Below are 25,863 nucleotides of genomic sequence, written 5' to 3'. Positions count from 1 at the left end.
ACTTCCTCCAGATACGGTGATAATGTTTCACCGTCACCTCCTTCCTAGCCTTTATCAGAGTAGGGATGACTTCCTCCGGAATACCCTTGCCAGCTAGGATTTGGTGATCAACCGCCATGCCGTCAAACGTAACCGCGTTAAGTCTTGGAACACGCAGGGCCCCTGCTGTAACAGGTCCTCCCTGAGAGGAAGAGGCCATGGATCTTCTGTGAGCAGCTCCTGAAGATCTGAATACCAGGCCCTTCGAGGCCAATCTGGAACAATGAGTATTGTCTGCACTCTTTTTCGCCTTATGATTCTCAGTATCTCTGAGATGAGAGGAAGAGGAGGGAACACACAGACCGACTGAAAAACCCACGGTGTCACGAGAGCGTCCACCGCTATTGCCTGAGGGTCCCTTGACCTGGCACATACCTCCGAAGCTTCTTGTTGAGGCGTGACGCCATCATGTCTATTTGAGGAAGTCCCCAAAGACTTGTTATCTCTGCAAAAACTTCTTGATGAAGTCCCCACTGTCCTGGATGGAGATCGTGTCTGCTGAGGAAGTCTGCTTCCCAGTTGTCCACTCCCGGAATGAATACCGCTGACAGAGTGCTTACGTGATTTTCTGCCCAGTGTAGAATCCTGGTGGCTTCCGCCATTGCCACTCTGCTCCTTGTCCCGCCTTGGCGGTTTAAATGAGCCACGGCTGTGACGTTGTCTGATTGAATCAGAACCGGTAGGTCGCGAAGAATATTCTCCGCTTGTGGTAGGCTGTTGTATATGGCCCTCAATTCTAGTATGTTGATGTGTAGACAAGCCTCCTGGCTTGACCACAGTCCCTGAAAATTGCTTCCTCGTGTGACTGCTCCCCATCCTCGGAGGCTCGCGTCCGTGGTCATCAGAACCCAGTCCTGGATGCCGAACCTGCGACCCTCTAGAAGGTGAGCACTCTGGAGCCACCACAGGAGAGACACCCTGGCCCTGGGGGACAGAGTTATTTTCTGATGTATTTGAAGGTGGGACCCGCACCACTTGTCCAGAAGATCCCACTGAAAAGTCCTCGCATGAAACCTGCCGAAGGGGATGGCCTCATAGGTCGCCACCATTTTTCCCAGTACTCGAGTGCACTGATGGACCGACACTCTTTTCGGTTTTAACAGGTCTCTTACCATGTTTTGGAGTTCTTGGGCTTTTTCCCCTCGGGAGAAAAACCCTCTTTTGTTCTGTGTCCAGAATCATGCCCAAGAAAAACAGCCGAGTCGTTGGAACCAACTGCGACTTCGGTAGATTTAGAACCATCCATGTTGCTGTAGCACTCCCAGGGAGAGCGACACGCTTTTCTGCAACTGTTCCTTTGATCTCGCTTTTATCGGAAGATCGTCCAAGTACGGGATAATTGTGACTTCTTGCCTGCGTAGGAGCACCATCATTTCCGCAATTACCTTGGTGAACACCCTCTTGGCCGTGGAAAGCCCAAACGGCAACGTCTGAAACTGGTAATGACAATCCTGTACAGCGAATCTCAGGTATGCCTGATGAGGAGGATATATGGGGACGTGAAGGTATGCATCCTTTATGTCCAATGACACCATAAAATCCCCCCCTTCCAGGCTGGAGATGACTGCCCTGAGCGATTCCATCTTGAACTTGAACCTTTTTAAAAACAGGTTCAGGGATTTTAGATTTAGAATGGGTCTGACCGAGCCATCCGGTTTCGGGACCACAAATAGGGTTGAATAGTACCCCTTCCCCTGTTGCGTTAGGGGAACCTTGATAATCACTTGCTGTTGACACAGCTTTTGAATTGCAGCTAAAAAAATCTCCCTCTCTGGGGGAGAAGCTGGTAAAGCAGATTTGAAGAATCGACGAGGAGGCACGTCTTCGAATTCCAGCTTGTAGCCCTGGGATACAATTTCCATCTCCCAAGGACTGAACACAGACGTGGCTGAAGAGTCGAAGACGTGCCCCCACCGATGCGGCCTCCCTCAGGAGAGCCCCAGCGTCATGCGGTGGATTTAGTAGAAGCCGGGGAGGACTTCTGCTCCTGGGAACTGGCCGTTGCAGGCATTCTCTTCCCTCTACCCTTACCTCAGGCGACGAAGGAAGAGCCCCGACCTCTTCTGGACTTATGCGACCGAAAGGACTGCATCCGATATTGAGGAGTTTTCTTTTGCTGTTGGGGAACATAAGGCAAAAAGGTAGATTTACCCGTGGTAGCTGTGGAAACCAGGTCCACGAGACCTTCCCCAAATAAAACCTCACCCTTGTAGGGTAAAACTTCCATATGCCTCTTTGAGTCGGCATCACCCGTCCATTGGCGGGTCCACAGTGCTCGCCTTGCCGAGACCGCCATCGCGTTGGCCCTTGAACCTAGTAGTCCGACATCTCTCTGAGCGTCTCTCATATATAAGACTGCGTCTTTGATGTGACCTAAGGTCAACAAAATGGTATCCCTATCTAGGGTATCAAGATCAGCTGACAAGGTAACTGTCCAAGCTGCTACCGCGCTACAGACCCAAGCCAATGCTATTGCTGGTCTGAGTAAAGCACCAGTATGTGTATAAATTGATTTTAAAGTCGTTTCCTGTCTGCGATCAGCAGGATCTTTGAGAGCTGCCGTGTCTGGGGACGGTAGCGCCACCTTTTTGGATAAGCGCATCAAAGCTTTGTCCACCCTGGGCGAGGATTCCCACTGTACCCTGTCTTGTATCGGGAAAGGGTACGCCATAAGAACTCTTTTGGGAATCTGCAGTTTTTTATCTGGAGTTTCCCAAGCTTTTTCAAATAACGCATTCAGCTCATGCGATGGGGGAAATGTTACCTCAGGTTTCTTTTCCTTAAACATGTGTACCCTCGTGTCAGGGATAGAGGGGTCATCTGTGATATGCAAAACATCTTTTATTGCAATAATCATATAATGAATACTTTTGGCCACCCTTGGGTGTAGCCTTGCATCATCGTAGTCGACACTGGCGTCAGAATCCGTGTCGGTATCAGTGTCTGCTATTTGGGATAGGGGACGTTTTTGAGACCCTGAAGGGCCCTGTGACACCGTCAAAGCCATTGATTGACTCCCCGTAATATCCCTGGACTCTACTTTGTCCAATCTCTTATGTAACAAGGTCACATTTGCATTTAAAACATTCCACATGTCCAACCAATCATCTGCTCCACCTCCTCTCTAGAAGAGCCTTCCGCCTCATACATGCCGACACAGGCGTATCGACACCCCCCACACACACACACAGGGATTGTATATGTGTATATATATATATATATGTGTGTATGTATGTATGTATGTATGGAGACAGTTCCCCCGATAAGGCCCTTTGGAGAGACAGAGAGAGAGTATGCCAGCACACACCCAGCGCCAATAACCCTGGAAACAAAATTCCCAGATAAACAGCGCTTTTATATAATCATATAAATAAATCTATACACTCACTGCGCCTTACAAGTGCCCCCCTCTTTTTGAGCCCTCTGTCACCGTGTTCAGCAGGGGAGAGTCCGGGGAGCCAGCTTCTGCAGTGTTCTGTGGAGAAAATGGCGCTGGTTAGTGCTGTGAGATCAAGCTCCGCCCCCTCAGCGGCGGGCTTCGGTCCCGCTCAAATTTATTTATACTGGCGGGGGATTATAAAATATATTGCCACCACAGCCTATATATTCATATGAGCCAGTCCTAGAGGTTTATTGCTGCCCAGGGCGCCCCCCCTGCGCCCTGCACCCATCCGTGCCTGCAGTGTGTGTAGTGTGTGGGAGCAATGGCGCGCAGCGGTAACGCTGCGCGTTACCTCATAGAAGATGTGAAGTCTTCAGCCGGCTTCTATCTTCCGGCTCTGCGAGGAGGACGTCGGCGCGGCTCCGGGACGAACGGCGAGGTGAGACCTGCGTTCCGACTCCCTCTGGAGCTAATGGTGTCCAGTAGCCTAAGAAGCAGAGCCTGTCATTTAAGTAGGTCTGCTTCTCTCTCCTCAGTCCCACGATGCAGGGAGCCTGTTGCCAGCAGTGCTCCCTGAAAATAAAAAATCAGGATTTTGGTACTTACCGATAAATCCCTTTCTCCGATTCCACAGGGGCCACTGGAGTGTAGTTACAATGGGGAGATAGTAGGTGGTATTGGTAGCTGGCACTTTAAAAATTCTCACACTGTGGCTAGCTCCTCCCCTACTATCTCCCCTCCAAGCCAGTCTACGTTAAACTGTGCCCGAGGAGAGCTGTAATAAACAAACCGTAAGGTAGAGGAGGTTAACGACGCCCTGTAAACCAGGCGAACACAAACTAAACCTGGAACAGAACCTGACAAAAAACCAGGCTAGCCTGAACCCAACAAGCAGTCATATGGTGATCTGCAATCGTTAATCAAACAAAAATCAGGAGAAACAGCGCTGGGCGGGCGTCCAGTGGCCCCTGTGGAATCGGAGAAAGGGATTTATCGGTAAGTACCAAAATCCTGATTTCTCCTTCATCCACTAGGGGCCACTGGAGTGTAGTTACAATGGGGACGTCCCAGAGCTCCCAAAAAACGGGTGGGAAAGCGCTGAGAGTCCTGTAAAAACTGCTCGGCCAAACAGTGATGCAGAGGCCGTAAAAGTGTCAAACTTGTAGAATTTGACAAAACGAATGTCGGTTTGACCAAGTAGCCGCCCGACAAAATATTCATGGAGACCCCGCGGGCGGCTGCCCACGAAAGTCTTACAATGCGCGTAAAGCGCGCTGAAATGGAAAACGGAGGTTCCCTAGTAACCGCCAAGAAGACTGTCTGATGATCAGATGTATCCAACTGTCCAGCATATGCTGGGGCCCCGGCTATTTAGTACGGGAGCATCATCCAGAGCAAAGAAGAAAAAACACTTCATCGAATAGCCTGAGACCTCTGTAGAGAGAGTTGACGAGCCCTGACAACATTCAGAGAGGATTGAAAACCACTAGTGTCAGATTTATATGAAAAATGGACCTCCCCTCTGGAAGAAACGACCGCTGAGGCCGAAGCCGAGCCCGGGGAGTTGCCAATAGAGTACTCCCTGAACAAGAGGCCGAACTTACGGCCGCTAGGCTAATCTCATTTGGAAGAAAAGCGGAAAAGGCAGAGACCTAAAATTCCGGTCAGTGTGGTTTGAAGCGCAGCGGAGCAAAAAACCTCCCAGAGAAACCAAAGATGAATGGTAACTGGAAGAAGGGGGAAAAAACCCCTTTTATCTTCATTATGTTCCATAAAGTTTTCCCAAAGTGGCAAAAGCGAGAAGAGGTAATAGACTTCTGAAATCGGAGCCCAGTAGGCCTAACCGAACTAGGGAACTCCTCCCTTCTGAGGTCTCGTGAACAGTCACACGGGTAACCGAAACCAGTGTAAAATTGAACAAGGAGAAAAAAGGAGCCTGTTGAAGTAGACAGTCCAGTCGAGGTAGGAGCCAAGGCTCCTCTACTGACAACAGGCGTATCTGTATCTTCAAGTCATGCGTGGCCCAACCAGCGCCACCGAGAGGACTAGCACGCATAATCCCCTCCTGTGTTACTGAACATGAAGTAGAAATAGAAAAAGGAGGCAGGATAGAATAACCAGAAAACTCCCCGGAGCCCTGAGGGCCTCCACGGCTACTGCCGTCCGAGAGTAATAAAGGGTTAACGAGTCAGTCAGAACGCCCTGAGGTCGATCCGAAATCTCCGCCCACAGCGGACCAGCTGACAAAACTCCGGGGCATGTTCCCTCACCCAGGAGTCTGACCTGGTGGCTTGATCTGGAAACAAGATTGTTGTCCCCCGTTCCGAGAGGAATGGAGGCGACCACTCATTACGTCGCAACTTGACTGAAGAAATAGAGTCTCTGGTGCCGAGGAATGAAAAAACCTCTGACGGACCGTGTTGAGAAACGTCTATGCGGAGCATAAATTGGATCTGTGTCGAATCAGAAGCTCGTGGATCCTCCGGATATTCAGAAGCCACCTAATGTACAGAGTGGGATAGTAGCAGTAAATTGTCCCATTAGGGAACCAACGTCACCCACTGCCCCTGAAAAAGAGTTATTCTGTTATCTTTCTAAACTCTGTGGGAGCGGAAGAGAGAAGAGTAAAGGACTTACAGTGAAAATGAGAATCCTGTTAAGGGGGAATCTGAGAAAAGCCTGTCCAACGGAAATCAGTAAACAGGCATCTCTGAAGACAAGGGACACGTAAAACTCCCTTTCTTGTTTAAACTAGCAATCACAGACTAAAAGGATTGTAAGGCCAGAATAGGCCTGTCCGAGCCACTTGGCTTCGGAACGTGAAAAGAAAACAAAGGCCTGAGAACTGTCCTAATTCAAATGATATGTGAAAAACAGGGATCAACACCCTTTGCGGTTAGAAACCTATGGAGCGCAGCCTGCAGTATGACTCTCTTGTCATCGTAAATCAGCCGACCTATGCCGAGGGACTCCTGAGACGGTTGTAACCGCCCAAGCCTTCTCCCATCGACCTGCGCCTACCCTGGGACCCTGCAGGTGTAATGGGTGTATAGGATGACATAAAATCAGACTGGACTGAGGATGTTGAACCTCTGCTTCAGCCTTTTTACCCTGAGAACCCCTGGCGACGAAGATATCACCCGTGTGGAGTCAAAAACCTGAAAGGGCACGAAAAAATCTAAAGGGAAGACCAGTAAAGGTCTGTCTTGGAGCTGGGGCAGTAGTAGGAGAAATCAAAGTGGACCTACCTCCATTGGTTCAAGAAATCCTGCAGAAAGTTCCTTCCCCAGAACCATCTGCCCCGTAGGATTTCATGTTTACTTGTCACTGTCGCAGCCCCAGAGGTCGTCGGGTTAAGACAGCCCAAGCGAAGATGCAGGGTCCGAGTCTGTAGACATGGAGACCTCCAAGGAACATAAAGCAGAATCGTGATTCTGACCTGTATCAAAGTATCAATTGATCCTGATGCGAAGCATCCTGTAACCTAGAGGACAATTGTTCCCCAACCTACCTGCTCCGGATACGGTAGAACCATGCTGCCGCATATGTCGATGGATCCCTGAGCAAGGTTGCCTCAGGAAAACGGCGGCTTGATGGACCGGCGATACACCGAGGTGTATACCCTAGAGAGGTTCTGATACCATCTCCTGCCATCTGCGGGGAAAAGATAGGAAAACAAACCTTGTTTGATACCTGATATTGTGTATTCGGGTGTCTGTCGGCCGCCTACCGGAGCCTGCCCAGCTCATCCGAAACTGAACCAGTCGCTGTCATTTTCGTCAATGGCGTGGAACCCTGATGGACTTGACGTGTCCTCCTCCTTTACCTGCAGTATCAGATGAACTGCTGTATTATGTACCTGTATATTCTGAGACACTGGTTCAGATCCACAGAAAACAGACATCAGTAATGCATGGAATGTTAGCAAAGTTTCTTTTTGGAAAGGTGTGTTTGGTCCCGCTGTGATTTGATCCTGTGACCTTGGAAACCAAAGTCCAAGGGCTTACCTGATGAGTTATTGTCTGGTTAATAGTGACATTACCTGCATCATTGATCAAACAGGGGTGTGCAGGTGCGTGGAGGGCGAAGCAGATGGCTCCGCCGCATACTTCACACCTAAGAGGGAATTCTTCGACTATCCCAGGAGAGACAAACGAAAGGAGAAAAGGTGGGTTAAATAAACAGAGCCCTACGTAAGGTGTGCACTATAATGTGTAGTGACCGATACGATTAAAATAAACTTTCTGGAGCAGCGGAGACCTGAACCAGCAACGCTGCGCTGTGGGACAGGAGTCTTAGCCCTAGGCTATAGGAGTTCTCCTTAAAGTTTTGTTTGGATTCAAACCCCTGTTCAGATACCCGCTACTAGCGTACTGAGCCGCAGCGCTATTTGTCTTATGCCTTACACGCATTCCACAATTACAAATAGCATTAGTAACTAGTGACAACAAGGAATAATAAAGGGAAGGCAACACCCCGCCCTGTATTTAGTGTACCGCTAATTAAGGTGCACCAGATGTTTCTCTGAGGTTCCGCTGGCTTTTCAAAATGGTGACCAGCCTGTGAGAAAGATGGGGGAAAATGTTATGTGCAAGATGTTGTTATTAGAAAACATTGCGGAAGTAGCCTACAGCACCTGGTATTCCCAGGCGGTCTCCCATCCAAGTACTAACCGGGCCTGACCCTGCTTAGTTTCCGAGATCAGACGAGATCGGGCGTGTTCAGGGTGGTGTGGCCATAGGCTTTTATCCCCTATATCTGGTATTTTATGGATTTATCTATATACATACCTACACGCACTTAAATATATATATCTATATATATACATGCACAAACATAACTATATATGTATATATACACACACACCGTAGGTAAATAAATACTGCACAGTAGATCCTTTTAATTATTATTGAGCTGAGTCCCAGCTACTGTAATAGAGCAGGTTCCCTGATTTGCAAGTAGGAAAATGCTGGGTAGAGGACTCTACTGCAGGAGGAATGTATCTATATTTCAGCAGCCTGAAGTATCGAAAAGTTACAAATCCCAGAGCTGTTGCCTAGCGACGGGGAGACCTGGGAGCCCGCTGAGTAAAGCAGGTTAACTGTTAATATACCTGGGACTTTATTTGTATTTGTCTCTGAGTATTTATCCCCTATGCAAGATTAGCCCACTGGGCTATAGGAGACACTGCAAATATGAAGCCAGGTCTGTGCATGGAGGAAATGGCCGCCAGAGTGAAACTCCTCTGGGCTATGCGATAAAATCTATATAGTGGATAACTGGATTAGTGCTGAGCCACTCTGACTATATCACCTTCTCCTCAGCACCATGTGCATTAAACTCACATAAATGCCTATTACACTATAACAGTGGCCGGGGAGCGGAGAATGCTGAGCCCGCTGTACAGAGCGGGAGTTAGCTCCGCCCCCCGGCTATGGCGCCTTATTGCAAAACTAAGCGGGAAGCGAGCTGTACCCTCCGCTGGGCCTGCGAGTCACCGCCGGGGAGCGCTGAGCGCTGAGCCCGCTATACAGCGCTAGTAGAGCCCTGTATCTGCTAGCCGCCGCCGGGGAGTGTTGCGCTGAACAGAGCGCGAGTCGCCGCCTGGGAGCAGGGAGCGCTGAGCTCGCTCTACAGAGCGGGACTTAGCTCCGCCCCCTCCGTACAAGGCGCCAAATTTAAACATTGCTTTGCGCTCGAGCGGGATCCCTGTGCCGGCTCTGTGAGTCGCGCTGAGTGGGGATCTGTGCGGGGGGTGCGGGGAGCTGGGGGAGCAGAGGGTTATCAGAATGACACACACCCGTTTTTCAGTCAGGGTTGTATAAACACATACTCAGCCTCCCCCAATCATCCTGTCTGTTTCTCCATGAGGAGGACAGGTAAGGATACAATAAAGTACATTACAGCCCCAGAGAGCCCTTCTGGAGTGGGTTGTACAACAATAAACAGTGCACTGCTCTAAAAACATACATAGCCACCACAAATAAAGTATACTTCACTCACCACTGTGTTCTTGGTGGATCGGCCCCGACACACGCCGCACGCAGCGGCGTCCAGCCGGAATCTTCTGTGGTGGGGTGGTCCCGACACAAGCCGCACGCAGCGGTGTCCGACCATTTTTTGATACTCACCGCTGCCATGCTGCCGGAATCTTCTGCTGGATGGAGTGGCCGCGACACGCGCCGCACGCAGCGGTGTCCGCCAACTCAGGAGAGCTCAGTGTCTCCCTCAGCCGGGGCCCATCCCTAGCCGCACGCAGCTGCGATGGGACCCCGCCGGCAGCTCCCACGGTGCAGACTGGCAGTGGCAGAGCTGCCAGTCTGTGAGTGTGTGTAAGAAAAATAAAATAATAAAGAAAAAAGAAGAAAATTCTTCAGCTAAACCCAAGTGAACCAGCTACCTCGGGCACTTAACTAAGACTGGCTTGGAGGGGAGATAGTAGGGGAGGAGCTAGCCACAGTGTGAGAATTTTTAAAGTGCCAGCTACCAATACCACCTACTATCTCCCCATTGTAACTACACTCCAGTGGCCCCTAGTGGATGAAGGAGAAACCTAACAAAATTCTTTTTCAGAGAAACTCAGGAGAGCTCCCCTGTAATGCACCCAGTCTCCTCTGAGTACAGTATCAAACGGAGGTCTGGAGGAGGGGCATAGAGGAAGGAGCCAGTGCACACCCATTCTAAAGTTCTTTGTAGTGCCCATGTCTCCTGCGGAGCCCGTCTATACCCCCATTGTCCTTACGGAGTCCCCAGCATCCTCTAGGACGTAAGACAGGCATGTCCAAACTGCGGCCCTCCAGCTGTTGTGAAACTACATATCCCAGCATGCCCTAACACAGTTTTGCTATCAGTGAATGCTAAAGCTGTGTCAGGGCATGCTGGGATGTGTAGTTTCTCAACAGCTGGAGGGCCGCAGTTTGGACATGCCTGACGTAAGAGAAAAGAAAAATGAAGCATTAATTGAAATTGTCATTTAAGGCTGCAGCATACAACTCTCCCCCCTAACCGGGACAGCGCCAGTAGCAAAAGAAGGTTCATCTCCAGGAAGCCCCCCATCCTGTGCCTGCACTGTATTCTAATGTATCCTACAATCTAATTTCCCTATATACCATCTCGGCTGCATATTTATAGGTTCACCTATAATTATTTTATTTATTTAGCTTTAAACTCTTAAATCAAATTCAGCGTTTTCCACCCATCTGTAACTTGTAATCACTGGTGGCTATATAGGAATACACACATGCAATAAGCATATAATGAATTATTTATTTATTACCAGTTATTTATGTAGTGCACACATATTCTGCAGCGCTTTACAGAAAATATTTGCCCATTCACACCAGTTCCTGCCACAGTGGAGCTTATACTCTATATTCCCTATCACATGTACACACACAGACACATTCTCCCTGGGGTTCATTTTGTTGGGATCCAATTAACCTACCAATATATTTTTGGATTGTGGGAGGAAACCGGAGCACCCGGAGGAAACCCACGTAAGTACGAGGAGAATATACAAACTCCACACAGTTAGGGCCATGGTGGGAATCGAACCCATGACCTCAGTGCTGTGAGGCAGTAATGCTAACCATTACACCGTCCATACCGCCCGAGAATTATGTAAGATGTTCACAGCTGTCAATACAGGAATATATACAGATACAATAGGCATATACTAGATGGGCTGGGTATGCGTGACCGGCGGTCAGGAAAATGCGGGTCACCATACCGACGCAGGGATCCCGGCATCGAGATGGCCAGCGGAAGGGAGGGCGAGTGCAAAAAGCCCCTTGTGGGCTCGCTGTGCTCACCACACAGGTTCTATTCCCGCTCTATGGGAGTCGTGGACACACACGAGTGGGAATAGTCCCTTCTAGTCGGTATGCCGACTGTCGGGATTCTAAGGAGGCGGTTGTAGTGGGAGGTATTGTGACCGGCGTGCACATAACTACATCTCTACTAGGGTTGGGTATGCGTGACCGGCGGGGTCACCCATACCGACGCTGGGATCCAGGCATCGAGACGGCCAGCGGGGAAGGCGAGCACAACAAGCACCTTGCTGGCTTACTGCGCTCGCCACGCTACCCACAAGTGGGAATAGTCGAATAGTCCCTTTTAGTTGGCATGCCGACTGTCGGGATTCTGAGGGGGTGGCATGTAAAAATAGGATTTTAATACCTACCGGTAAATCCTTTTCTCTTAGTCCGTAGAGGATGCTGGGGACACTTCAAGAACCATGGGGTATAGACGGGATCCGCAGGAGACATGGGCACTTTAAGACTTTAAAAGGGGTGTGAACTGGCTTCTCCCTCTATGCCCCTCCTCCAGACTCCAGTTATAGGAAGTGTGTCCAGGGAGACGGACATTTCGAGGAAAAAGGATTTATTTTGATTTAAACTAAGGTGAGATACATACCAGCTCACACCTCAAGCATGCCGTACAACATGGCATTCAACCCAACGCATGCAACGGCATGAATAATGACAGCAACAGGCTGCCTATAACGCAACACAACACGTGTGTAACCATAACCAATAACAGCAGATACAGTACGCACTGGGACGGGCGCCCAGCATCCTCTACGGACTAAGAGAAAAGGATTTACCGGTAGGTATTAAAATCCTATTTTCTCCTACGTCCTAGAGGATACTGGGGACACTTCAAGAACCATGGGGTTTATACCAAAGCTCAAGAACAGGCGGGAGAGTGCGGATGACTCTGCAGCACCGATTGACCAAACAAGAGGTCTTGCTTAGCCAGGGTATCAAACTTGTTCAAAAGTGTTTGAACCCGACCAAGTAGCTGCTCGGCAAAGCTGTAATGCCGAGACCCCCCCGGGCAGCCGCCCAGGATGAGCCCACCTTTCTGGTAGAATGGGCCTTCACCGATTCCGGTAACGTCAATCCAGCTGTAGAATGAGCCTGCCGAATCGTAACACAGATCCAGCGTGCAATAGTCTGCTTGGAAGCAGGAGCCCCAATCTTGTTGGGATCATACAGGACAAACAGAGCCTCCGTTTTCCTAATCTGAGCCGTCCTGGCTACATAAATTTTCAAAGCTCTGACCACATCTAGAGACTTCGATTCCTCTAAGGCAGGCATTCCCAACCGCGGTCCTCAGGGCACACCAACAGTGCAGGTTTTAGTGATATCCAGGCTTCAGCACAGATGGTTAAATCAAAATAACTGAGGTACTAATTAAGTCACCTGTGTTCAAGCCTGGATATCACTAAAACCAGGGCTGTTAGTGTGCCTTGAGGACCGTGGTTGGGAAACACTGCTCTAAGGCGTCAGCAGCCACTGGCACCACAATAGGTTGGTTCATGTGAAACGATGACACCACTTTTGGCAGAAATTGCTGACGAGTTCTCAACTCCGCTCTATCTTCATGGAAGATCAAATAGGGGCTCTTGTGAGACAAAGCCACCAATTCAGACACCCGCCTTGCAGAGGCCAAGGCCAACAGCATGATCACTTTCCAAGTGACGAATTTCAACTCTACCTTACGTAAAGGTTCAAACCAATGAGATTGCAGGAACTGCAACACCACGTTAAGATCCCATGGTGCCACCGGGGGCACAAAGGGAGGTTGGATGTGCAGCACGCCTTTCACGAAAGTCTGAACTTCCGGAAGGGAAGCCAATTCTTTTTGAAAGAAAAATTGATAAGGCCGAAATTTGTACTTTAATTGAGCCTAATCTTAGGCCCGCATCCACCCCTCCTTGCAGAAAATGGAAAAAACTGCCCAGCTGAAATTCTTCCGTAGGAGCCTCCTTGGATTCACACCAAGACACATATTTTCTCCAAATACGGTGATAATGTTTCGCCCTTACCTCTTTTCTAGCCTGAAGCAGTGTGGGAATTACTTCACCGGGAATACCCTTTCAGGCTAGGATCCTGCGTTCAACCTCCAAGCCGTCAAACGCAGCTGCGGTAAGTCTTGGTACATGCACGGCCCCTGCTGTAACAGATCCTCTTGTAGAGGAAGAGGCCAGGGATCTCCTATGAGCAATTCCTGAAGATCTGGATACCAGGCCCTTCTTGGGCAGTCTGGCACAATGAGGACTGCATGAACCCTTGTTCTTCTTACGATCTTTATCACTTTTGGAATGAGTGGAATCGGAGGGAACACATAGACCGACTGAAACACCCACGGTGTCACTAGGGCGTCCACCGCTATTGCTTGAGGGTCCCTCGACTTGGAACAATATCTCGGAAGTTTCTTGTTGAGATGAGACGCCATCATGTCTATTTGAGGAATTCCCCAACGACTTGTCACTTCTGCAAAGACCTCTTGAGGAAGACCCCACTCTCCTGGATGGAGATCTTGTCTGCTGAGGAAGTCTGCTTCCCAGTTGTCCACACCTGGAATGAAGACCGCTGACAGAGCGCTTACATGCCTTTCCGCCCAGCGGAGAACTTTTGTGGCTTCTGCCATTGCCGCTCTGCTCTTCGTTCCGCCCTGGTAGTTTACGTACGCCACTGCTGTTATGTTGTCCGACTGAATCAAGACGGGCAGATCGCGAAGAAGATGTTCAGCTTGTAGAAGGCCGTTGTAAATGGCCCTTAATTCCAGAATGTTTATGTGTAGACAAGCTTCCTGGCTTGACCATTTTCCCTGGAAATTTTCCCCCTGTGTGACTGCACCCCAGCCTCGGAGACTCGCATCCGTGGTCACCAGGATCCAGTCCTGGATCCCGAATCTGCGTCCCTCTAGGAGGTGAGAGCTGTGCAGCCACCACTGAAACACTCTGGCATGGAATCTGCCAAACTGAATGGCCTCGTAGGCCACCACTATCTTCCCTAGCAACCGAGTGCATTGATGAATCGACACTCTTGCTGGCTTCAGAATCTGTTTGACCAGGTTCTGAATTTCCAGAGCCTTTTCCACTGGAAGAAAAACTCTCTGTAATTCTGTGTCCAGAATCATACCCAAGAACGACAGCCTTGTCGTCGGAACCAACTGTGATTTTGGCAAGTTTAGGAGTGTCAAAGTCGAAAAATATTCCAGTACATACACCACGTACTAACACACATACATGCCCGCTGCGCGTGCACTTGTTCCGCCGTGCGTGCACATATCAGCAATTTGCGTATGAACGCTCCCACCGTCCTGCTCGTGGTATGGGTATTTACGGCGGAGTTTGTGAGCGCATAGAGGGTTATCAGAACATTACATATTTAACACAAATAGTGCACATTGTACACATAGCCCCCTGCACCACATCAGCAAGTATCAACAGTTTAAATGATTCCAGGACTAAGGGATTCGCCTTTGTATGATAGGAAGGGACAGACTAAGGTTATAAGGTGATGTCTAGTATCCAGCTGTAGGGTATTTTAAGGGTAACATTCCGGTGTTGGTTAGAGGAAGATCGCATGTTCCTGCGTATAGTTATGTGCAGAAGTAGAAAATAGATATAAACTGTATTTACTGTATATTATGTATGCGGCGGGAATCCAGAGGAGACCACCCACAAGAGCAGTTGAGAAAGACATCGCCCACCTTTTCAAATCAACCTATGACCTCTCCTGTAATGTAAAGATGCATCTCTGTGTCCAATGGACAAAGAGATTAGAGTAACCATTGTATTGTTTATGAAAGTAGTGTATAAAAAGCCTGTTGCTGCCTGGCCAGTCAGAAGACTCTGAACGCTATCTACCTTATGAGCGGAGGACTGGTCCAGGTTGCGCAAGCGAATATTCTCACGTAAGTACAATTGACTGTAGCCATTTTACTCTGTTGTATTTTGTAGTGTATAAATTGTATTGTTATCCCCTTTCATATACGCTGAGGTTTCGGAGCCCAGTGTTTAACTACAAATCGGTGTTGTGTCCTCTTTTCCCTGCTAGGGTTTAAAGCGTATTACATTACCTAACTGTATAAGGTTTAAGTGTATTGATAAGGTGTGTACGCACTGCGGGTACTTTATACCGTCAGCGCTGCGTAAGGTTTAAGGTGTAACATCATTGCAGTGCTTTGCGGCACAAGGTTTAGAGTGTAATAATATCATTGCATTGCATTACGAATAAGGTTTAGAGTTTATCAAAAGTGTGTACGCGCGCTGTGTGTACTTTGTACCCCCAGCGCGGCGTTTGTACGCTAAGTCCGTACGCGGTACGGGACTCAGTACGCAAATAGCATACAAAGTACGTAGCATGGGTATCAAGTGAAGCGGCCGCAGCGGCTCCATTATAAAAGTGTGTTTAAAGATATAGCTTTATGGTTTAAGATAATATCGACATTATCAGGAGCCAACCAGAATTGTCAGGGAGAGCGTCATGCTCTGCAGTAATTGTTCCTTGGACCTCGCTTTTATCAGGAGATCGTCCAAGTACGGGATAATTGTGATTCCTTGCTTGCGAAGGAGAACCATCATTTCCGCCATTACTTTGGTGAAAATCCTCGGAGCCGTGGACAGACCAAACGGCAACGTCTGAAATTGGTAATGACAATCCTGAACAGCAAACCTCAGGTAAGCCTGATGTGGAGGATATATGGGGACATGTAAGTAGGCATCCTTTATGTCGACCGACACCATAAAATCCCCTTCCTCCAGACTGGAGATCACTGCTCGGAGAGACTCCATCTTGAATTTGAATTTTCTTAGATAGAAACTAAGGGATTTTAAGTTCAGAATTGGTCTGACCGAGCCGTCCGGCTTCGGGACCAGGAACAGGCTCGAATAAAAGACTTCTCCCTGTTGTGACGGGGGTACCGTGACAATGACTTGATTTTGACATAGCACCGCATACCACCTCCCTGTCCTGAAGAGAAACTGGTAAGGCTGATTTGAAAAAACGTCGAGGGGGCACGTCTTGGAATTCCAGCTTGTACCCTTGGGACACTATTTCTAATACCCATGGGTCTAGGAACGAACGAACCCAGAAATGACTGAAGAGTCGGAGACGTGCCCCCACTGGTGCAGACTCCCGCAGCGGAGTCCCAGCGTCATATGGTGGATTTGGTAGAAGCCGGAGAAGACTTCTGCTCATGGGAACCTGCCACAGCCGGTGACCTTTTCCCCTTTCCTCTTCCTCTAAAAGCAAGGAAGGAAGACCCTCGTCCTCTTTTGTATTTATTGGGCCGAAAGGACTGCATCTGATAGTGGTGCGTTTTCTTTTGTTGTGCAGGAACATAAGGTAAAAAGGATGACTTACCCGCGGTAGCCGTAGATATCAGGTCAGCGAGGCCGTCACCAAACAAGACACCACCTTCATACGGCAGAGACTCCATAGCCTTCTTAGAGTCAGCATCAGCATTCCATTGATGAATCCACATTGCTCTCCTAGCTGAGACTTCCATAGCATTGGCCCTTGATCCCAAAAGGCCAATGTCCCTCGTAGCTTCCTTAAGGTAGGCTGCAGCATCCCTGATATGACCCAGTGTCAAAATAATGCTATCCCTATCCAGGGTATCTAACTCAGATGACAAGTTATCTGCCCACTTTTCAATAGCGCTACTCACCCACGCCGAAGAAACTGCAGGTCTGAGTAGCGTACCCGTAGTGACATAAACGGATTTCAATGTATTTTCCTGCTTACGATCCGCAGGTTCCTTTAGGGCTGCCATGTCAAGAGACTGAAGCGCCACCTTTTTGGACAGTCGCGATAGAGCTTTGTCCACAGTGGGGGGTGACTCCCACTTTTCCCTAATCCCAGAGGGGAATGGATATGCCACCGGAATTCTCTTGGGAATCTGAAACTTCTTGTCAGGATTTTCCCAAACCTTTTCAAAAAAGAGCGTTCAGTTCATGGGAGGGAGGGAACGTTACCTCAGGTTTCTTTCCTTTAAACATACAGACCCTTGTATCAGGAACAGCAGGGTCCTCCGTGATATGTAACACATCTTTTATCGCCACAATCATGTACTGAATGCTTTTAGCCAATTTTGGATTTAATATGGCATCACTATAGTCGACACTGGAGTCAGAGTCCGTGTCGGTATCTGTATCTGGGTAAAAGAACGCTTTTGTGACCCCGAGGGGGTCTGAACTTGTGACAACACATCCTCCACGGATTTCTTCCATGCCTGGGTCTGAGACTCAGACTTATCCAAACACTTATTTAACAGAGCCACATTCGCATTCAAAGCACTCAAAACATTTACCCAATCAGGCGACAGGGTCACTCCCACAGTCGTTTCTTTCCCTAATCCAGTCTCCTCCTGGGAAGAGCACTCAGACATGCCGACACACGTGTACCGACACCACAAACACACTGGGCATATAGGGGACAGATCCACAGTAAAGCCTGTCAGAGAAACACAGAGGAAGTGTGCCAGCTCACAACCCAGGGCTTATCCCGGTTCTGAAACTTTTTATATAATGCCTCAGACCTGTTAGCGCTTTGATATCATTAATCCAGCACCAAATTAACTGTGCCCCCCCCCCCCCTGTTACTTGATACAGCAGTGTAGAGGAAGGACCAGCTTCTCTGCAGCTCTGTGAAAAGAAAATGGCAATGATGAGAGCTGTGAGGGCTAAGCCACGCGCTTCAGAGCCGCTATTTTTTAAATTATTTATACTGGCGGGGGTCCGGATTTAATGCCTAGGCACTTAAATACCACATAGCCAGTCTCAAAATGAGGATTTTATGCTGCCCAGGGCGCGAAACCCCCCCCCCCCTGCACCCTGTAGTGCCGCTGTGTGTGTGGGAGCATGGTGCGCAGCGCGGCCGCTGTGCGTTACCTCAAAGCAGTCACTTAAGTCTTCTGATCTTCTTCTACTCACCTGTCTTCTGGCTCTGTAAGGGGGGTGACGGCGGGCTCCGGGAACGAGCATCTAGGCGTACCTAGCATTCAGACCCTCAGGAGCTAATGGTGTCCTGTAGCCTAAGAAGCAGAGCCTTGAAACTCACAGAAGCAGGTCTGCTTCTCTCCCCTCAGTCCCACGATGCAGGGAGCCTATTGCCAGCAGGTCTCCCTGAAAATAATAAACCCAACAAAAGTATTTTTTCAGAGAAACTCAGGTGAGCTCCTCAGTGTGCATCCAGTCTCACTGGGCACAGATTCTAAACTGGAGTCTGGAGGAGGGGCATAGAGGGAGGAGCCAGTTCACACCCCTTTTAATGTCTCAAAGTGCTCATGTCTCCTGCGGATCCCGTCTATACCCCATGGTTATTGAAGTGTCCCCAGCATCCTCTAGGATGTAGGAGAAAGGAGGTATTGTGACCGGCGGTCACATAACTACACCCCTACTAGATGACTGCACTGTTTACACAAGTGACGATACAGGAATACGCATATACATAAGTATATAACAGATGACTGAACTCGGGAAGTATAGTGGGCCTGAGGCAAGGACCAACCAAAACTACATAAAGCACAAATATATGTAGCTTGCATCTTAGTTCTAGGAACAGGATTAGAGCCGCTCTCACCTTGGATGCGAGCCCCTCATCCACTTTATGCTTATCTCTTGACTGGAAACCGCCTCATCCCCTAGTGGCACCCTATACATAAAGACTCAAACTCTACAATAGGGATGCAATAGGTGTATTATTTACCTGGGAATTCTGCTGATCCGGCCTCAGACCTCTCCTTGTCACTGTGATGCTCCAGGTCATAACTGAGTGAAAGCAGCTGAAGGCCAGAGAAGGTGCTGAGCAGAGTGTGTGCGAGGTCCAGGGTGGAGATATAAGTTGTGAAATCGCTCATAGAGAACACACTGAGGCAGCAGCTGGGATCGCGGGACAGGGCAGCCAGTGCCTCTAGCACCAGGGTAATACTGGCCCCCAAGTCTGAAAGGAACAAAATATTCACAAATAAATATATACTTCAATGCTCTGAAAGACAAATATATATATATATATATATATATGACCGTTTTATAACTCACTACAAGCCGTTGTCCAACGTTATCGGCCACCCTAGGCTGTGAAAGGCTACATACAGTTTCCTGCAAAACACGTGTTCAACCCGGCTCGCTGTGTTTGTAAACGGGAAGCCGGGTCGATGCAACCCATTTCCCATTCACTCTGTGTGGACGGAAGGTGCTTGGAGATCATGTGATCTCTAAGCACCGCCCCCGCCACGTCAATATGCAGGGTTGGAAACAGCGGCAGAGAGGAGCCTGTGGCGGGTCCCAGCTGGGAAGCACCTGTGTCAGGCGGTATAAAAGAGGTATTAGACTATCTTGTACACCATACTCCTTCCACCAGCACCTAGCCCTCTGTTTCAGCCACCCTGATACTTATTTCAGTGTCATGTCCATTAATGCAGCTATTACATTAATAGTAAGCATTAGTCCTACTTATTACTTATTATAATTACATAAATCTGAATGGTAATACAAAATTGAAAATGCAAAAACACTTTTCAGAAAAACAAACACACAAAAAAAGGAGGTGTTAAGTATTAACGACATAGAGTGGGAGGTTCTGTTTAATAACAAGAACACTTCGGAAATGTGGGATGTATTAAAAGGGTTGCCGGATAGCAATATTCATAACTTTATTCCCATGGGCAGTAAACGCAGGAGTATTAAACTCAAACCGATGCGGCTTAACAAGAAGGTTAAGGCAGAAATGGATTAAAAAAAAAGCGAGCTTTCAAAGAATTTAAATCTAATGGAAAGGAGGAGTCTTTCAAGTATTACAAGGAGTGTTACAAGGAGTGTAATAAGAAATGCAAAAAAGCAATAAGAGCAGCTAAAATGGAAAATGAAAAGCAAATCGCTATAGAGAGAGTAAAACCAATACTAAAAAGTTTTTTAAATACATAAACGGTAAAAGGTTAAAAAAGGAGAATATAGGTCCATTAAAAGATGAATTAGGAGAATTGATTAATGATAACGAAATAAAAGCGGAAATACTGAACAAATTCTTTTCATCAGTATTCACCAGTGAAGAACTGATGGTGGGAGTAGAGCATAACAATTGTGACAGTAATGATTCATGGTTAGATACTTGTTTAAGCAAAGAAGTAGTCCGGGAGAGACTAAGCAAAATTAAGATTAATAAATCACCTGGTCCTGATGGACTTCACCCGAGGGTTCTTATGGAGCTTAGTTCACAACTAGCACGACCCCTATACTTGATTTTCAATAGTTCAATTAGATCAGGCATGGTACCGAAGGATTGGCGTATAGCTGAGGTAGTGCCATTATTTAAAAAGGGATCCAAAAATCTTCCGGTAAAATACAGACCAGTTAGTTTAACATCTATAGTGGGGAAAATATTGGAAGGAAGTCTAAGGGAACCAGCATGGGTTTGTGAGGGACAGGTCATGTCAGACTAACTTAATTAGCTTCTATGAAGAAGTGACCAATAATGTTGATCAAGGAAAAGCAGTGGATATGGTCTTCCTAGATTTTGCAAAAGCCTTCGATACAGTTCCTCACAGGAGACTGATGATCAAATTAAAGGAGCTTGGCCTAGGAAAAGCTATTTGCACATGGATAAGCAGCTGGTTGGATAGCAGGATACAGCGAGTAGTGGTCAACGGGAAGTCCTCAACCTGGTCCCCAGTAGTCAGCGGAATACCACAAGGGTCCGTACTCAGACCACTACTGTTCAACATATTTATAAATGACCTAGAAATAGGCCTGGAAAGCACAGTGTCAATCTTTGCAGATTATACTAAACTGTGTAAGGTAATTAATTCAGAATTGGATGTGGAGTCCTTGCAGAATGATCTATCTAAACTTGTACTCTGGGCGTCTAAAATAAGAATTTACTTACCGATAATTCTATTTCTCGTAGTCCGTAGTGGATGCTGGGGACTCCGTCAGGACCATGGGGAATAGCGGGCTCCGCAGGAGACAGGGCACATCTAAAAAGCTTTTTAGGTCACATGGTGTGTACTGGCTCCTCCCCCCATGACCCTCCTCCAAGCCTCAGTTAGGTACTGTGCCCGGACGAGCGTACACAATAAGGAAGGATCTTGAATCCCGAGTAAGACTCATACCAGCCACACCAATCACACCGTACAACTTGTGATCTGAACCCAGTTAACAGTATGATAACAAAACGAAGTAGCCTCCGAAAAGATGGCTCACAACAATAGTAATAACCCGATTTTTGTAACAATAACTATGTACAAGCATTGCAGACAATCCGCACTTGGGATGGGCGCCCAGCATCCACTACGGACTACGAGAAATAGAATTATCGGTAAGTAAATTCTTATTTTCTCTAACGTCCTAGTGGATGCTGGGGACTCCGTCAGGACCATGGGGATTATACCAAAGCTCCCAAACGGGCGGGAGAGTGCGGATGACTCTGCAGCACCGAATGAGAGAACTCCAGGTCCTCCTTAGCCAGAGTATCAAAATTTGTAAAATTTTACAAACGTGTTTTCCCCTGACCACGTAGCTGCTCGGCAAAGTTGTAATGCCGAGACTCCTCGGGCAGCCGCCCAGGATGAGCCCACCTTCCTTGTGGAATGGGCATCTACATATTTCGTCTGTGGCAGGCCTGCCACAGAATGTGCAAGCTGAATTGTACTACAAATCCAGCGTGCAATAGACTGCTTAGAAGCATGAGCACCCAGCTTGTTGGGTGTATACAGTATAAACAGCAAGTCAGACTTTCTGACTCCAGCCGTCCTAACTATATATATATATATATATATATATTTTTAGGGCCCTGACCACGTCTAGTAACTTGGAGTCCTCCAAGTCCCTAGTAGCCGCAGGCACCACAAGAGGTTGTTTCAGGTGAAAACGCTGACACCCCTTTATGAAGAAACTGGAGACGAGTCCCAGTTCTGTCCTGTTCAAATGGAAAATTTTAATATGGGCTTTTGTAAGACAAAGCCGCCCATTCTGACAATCGCCTGGCCGAGGCCAGGGCTAACAACATGGTCACTTCCCATGTGAGATATTTGTCAACAGCATGGTCACTTTCCATGTGAGATATTTCAAATCCACAGATTTGAGCGGTTCAAACCAATATGATTTTAAGAAATCCCAACACTATGTTGAGGTCTCACGGTGCCCCTAGGGGCACAAAAAAGCTGTATATGCAATACATCCTTTACAATCTGGACTTCAGGAACTGAAGTCAATTCTTTCTGGAAGAAAATCTACAGGGCCGAAATTTAAATGTTAATGAACCCCAATTTGAGGTCCAAAACACACCTGTTTTCAGGAAGTGTAGAAATCGACCTAGTTGAATTTCCGTCGTGGAGCCTTCCTGGCCTCACCCACGCAACATATTTTCACCACATGTGGTGATGACGTTGTGCGGTCACCTCCTTCCTGGCTTTGACCAAGGTAGGTATGACCTCTTATGGAATGCCTTTTCCCCTCAGGATCCGGCATTCAACCGCCATGCCGTCAAACGCAGCCGCGGTAAGTCTTGGAATAGACATGGTACTTGCTGAATCAAGTCCCTTCTTAGCTCCCCAGGCCCTTAGTCCTCTGTGAGCATTTCTTGAAGTTCCGGGTACCAAGTCCCTCTTGGCCAATCCGGAGCCACTAGTATAGTTCATATTCCTCTATGTCTTATAATTCTCAATACCCTGGTTATGAGAAACAGAGGAGGGAACACATACACAGACTGGTACACCCACGGTGTTACCAGAACATCCACAGCTATCGCCTGAAGGTCTCATGACCTGGCGGAATACCTGTCCCGTTTTTTGTTCGGGCGGGACGCCATCATGTCCACCTTTGGTCTTTGCCAACGGTCCACAATCATGTTGAAAAACTTCCCTATGAAGTTTCCACTCTCCCGGGTGGAGGTCATGCCTGCTGAGGAAGTCTGCTTCCCAGTCGTCCACTCCCGGAAAGAACACTGCTGACAGTGCTATCACATGATTTTCCGCCTAGCGAAAAATCCTTGCAGTTTTCACTGCCCTCCTGCTTCTTGTGCCGCCCTTCTGTTTACGTGGGCGACTGCCGTGATGTTATCCCACTGGATCAATACCGGCTGACCTTGAAGCAGAGGTCTAGCTAAGTTTAGAGCATTATAAATTTGCTCTAAGCTTATTTATGCGGAGAGAATTCTCCAGACTTAATCACACTTCCCTGGAAATTTTTTCCCTGTGTGACTGTTCCCTAGCCTCTCAGGCTGGCCTCCGTGGTCACCGGCATCCAATCCTGAATGCCGAATCTGCGGCCCTCTAGAAGATGAGCACTCTGTAATCACCACAGGAGAGACACCCTTTTCCTTGGATATAGGGTTATCCGCTGATGCATCTGAGGATGCGATCCGGACCATTTGTCCAGCAGATCCCACTGAAGAGTTCTTGCGGGAAATCTGCCGAATGGAATTGCTTCGTAATAAGCCACCATTTTTACCAGGACTCTTGTGCAATGATGCACTGACACTTTTCCTGGTTTTAGGAGGATCCCGATTAGCTCGGATAACTCCCTGGTTTTCTCCACTGGGAGAAACACGTTTTTCTGGACCGTGTCCAGAATCTTCCCTAGGAACAGTAGACGTGTCGTCGGAAAAAGCTGCGATTTTGGAATATTTAGAATCCACTCGTGCTGTCGTAGAACTACTTAAGATAGTGCTACTCCGACCTCCAACTGTTCTCTGGACCTTGCCCTTATCAGGAAAGCGTCCATGTTTCTTTTAAGAAAAATCCTCATTCCGGCCATTACCTTGGTAAAGACCCGGGGCGCCGTGGACAATCCAAACGGCAGCGTCTGAACTGATAGTGACAGTTCTGTACCAGGAACCTGAAGTACCCTTGGTGAGAAGGGCAAATTTGGACCTGTAGGTAAACGTCCCTGATATCCAGTGACATCATATCGTCCCCTTCTTCCTGGTTCGCTATCACTGCTCCGAGTGACTCCATCTTGATTTGAACGCTTGTATGTAAGTGTTCAAATATTTCAGATCTCACCGAGCCGGTTGGCTTCAGTACCACAATATAGTGTGGAATACTACCCCCTTCCTTGTTGTAAGAAGGGTACTTTGATTATCACCTGCTGGGAATACAGCCTGTGAATTGTGTGAGGGGGAGACGTCTCGAATTTCCAATGTACACCTGGGATATTACATGTAGGATCCCGGAGTTCCCTTGCGAGTGTTGCTGAAACTCTTGAGATGACCCCCTACCGCACCTGAGTCCGCTTGTACGGCCCCAGCGTTATGCTGCGGACTTGGCAGAAGCCGTGAGGAGCTTCTGTTCCTGGGAATGAGCTGCTTGCTGCAGTCTTCTTCCCTTTCCTCTCCCCCTGGGCAGATATGACTGGCCTTCGCCCGCCTGCCCGTATGGGGACGAAAGGACTGAGACTGAAAAGACTGTGTCCTTTTCTGCCAATATGTGACTCGGGGTAACAAAAGGTGGATTTTTCAGCTGTTGCCATGGCCACCAGGTCCAATGGACCGCCCCTTTATACGGCAATACTTCCATATGCCGTCTGGAATCTGCCTCACCTGACCACTGTCGTGTCTTCGTCTGGCAGATATGTACATCACATTTACTCTTGATGCCAGAATGCAAATATGCCTCTGCGCATCACACATATATAGAAATGCATCCTTAAAATGCTCTATAGACAATAAAATCCTGTCCCTGTCAAGGGTATCAAAATTTTCAGTCAGGAAATCCGACCAAGCCCCCTCAGCGCTGCACATCCAGGCTGAGGCGATTGCTGGTCGTAGTATAACACCAGTATGTGTGTATATACTGTTATGATATTTTTCAGCTTCCTATCAGCTGGCTCCTTGAGGGCGGCCGTATCTGGAAACGGTAACGCCATGTTTTTTATAAGCGTGTGAGCGCCTTGTCCACCCTAAGGTGTGTTTTCCAACTCGCCCTTACTACTGGCGGGAAAAAGGGTATACCGCCCATAACTTTCTGTCGGAGGAATCCCACGTATCATCACACACTTCATTTAATTTATCTGATTCAGGCAAAACTACAAGTAGTTTATTCCCACCCTACAAAATACCCTTATTTGTGGTACTTGTGGTATCAGAAATACGTAACACCTCCTTCATTGCCCTTAACATGTAACTTGTGGCCCTAAAGGAAAAATACGTTTGTTTCTTCACCGTCGACACTGGGGTCAGTGTCCGTGTCAGTGTCTGTCGACCGACTGAGGTAAATGGGCGTTTTTACAAGCCCCTGACGGTGTCTGAGACGCCTGGACCGATACTAATTTGTCCGCCGGCTGTCTCATGTCGTCAACCGGCTTGCAGCGTGTTGACATTATCACGTAATTCCATAAGTAAGCCATCCATTCTGGTGTCGACTCCCTAGAGAGTGACATCACCATTACAGGCAATTTTCTCCGTCTCCTCACCAACATTTTCCTCATACATGTCGACACACACGTACCGACCTACAGCACACACATACAGGGAATGCTCTGATAGAGGACAGGACCCACTAGCCCTTTGGGGAGACAGAGGGAGAGTTTGCCAGCACACACCAAAAGCGCCATAATGTATATAACAACCCTAGAAGGTGTTGTTTCTATATATGGGCTCTTAATATATAATTATATCGCCAATTTATGCCCCCCTTCTCTTTAACCC

At 48.0% G+C, this 25,863-nt stretch overlaps 1 protein-coding gene and 1 non-coding gene across 3 annotated transcripts in view; both read right to left on the bottom strand.

Annotated features, from left to right (window-relative positions):
* Positions 1-25,863, bottom strand: part of LRRC41 (leucine rich repeat containing 41) — an 81,298-nt gene that overhangs the window by 30,622 nt on the left and 24,813 nt on the right. For both annotated transcript variants that reach the window (XM_063939503.1, XM_063939504.1), the window contains exon 5: positions 18,928-19,161. In XM_063939503.1, the coding sequence (XP_063795573.1) occupies positions 18,928-19,161 (234 nt within the window). The remainder of the gene's footprint in view (positions 1-18,927; positions 19,162-25,863) is intronic.
* On the bottom strand, positions 8,046-8,164 carry LOC134959229 (5S ribosomal RNA). Its single transcript, XR_010187302.1, has one exon. It is a non-coding gene; the product is annotated as a 5S ribosomal RNA (ribosomal RNA).

This window comes from Pseudophryne corroboree, chromosome 9 (assembly GCF_028390025.1).
Source record: "Pseudophryne corroboree isolate aPseCor3 chromosome 9, aPseCor3.hap2, whole genome shotgun sequence".
Taxonomy (NCBI): domain Eukaryota; kingdom Metazoa; phylum Chordata; class Amphibia; order Anura; family Myobatrachidae; genus Pseudophryne; species Pseudophryne corroboree.
Note: the sequence above shows the minus strand (reverse complement) of the source record. Positions and strands in the feature narration are given on the sequence as shown.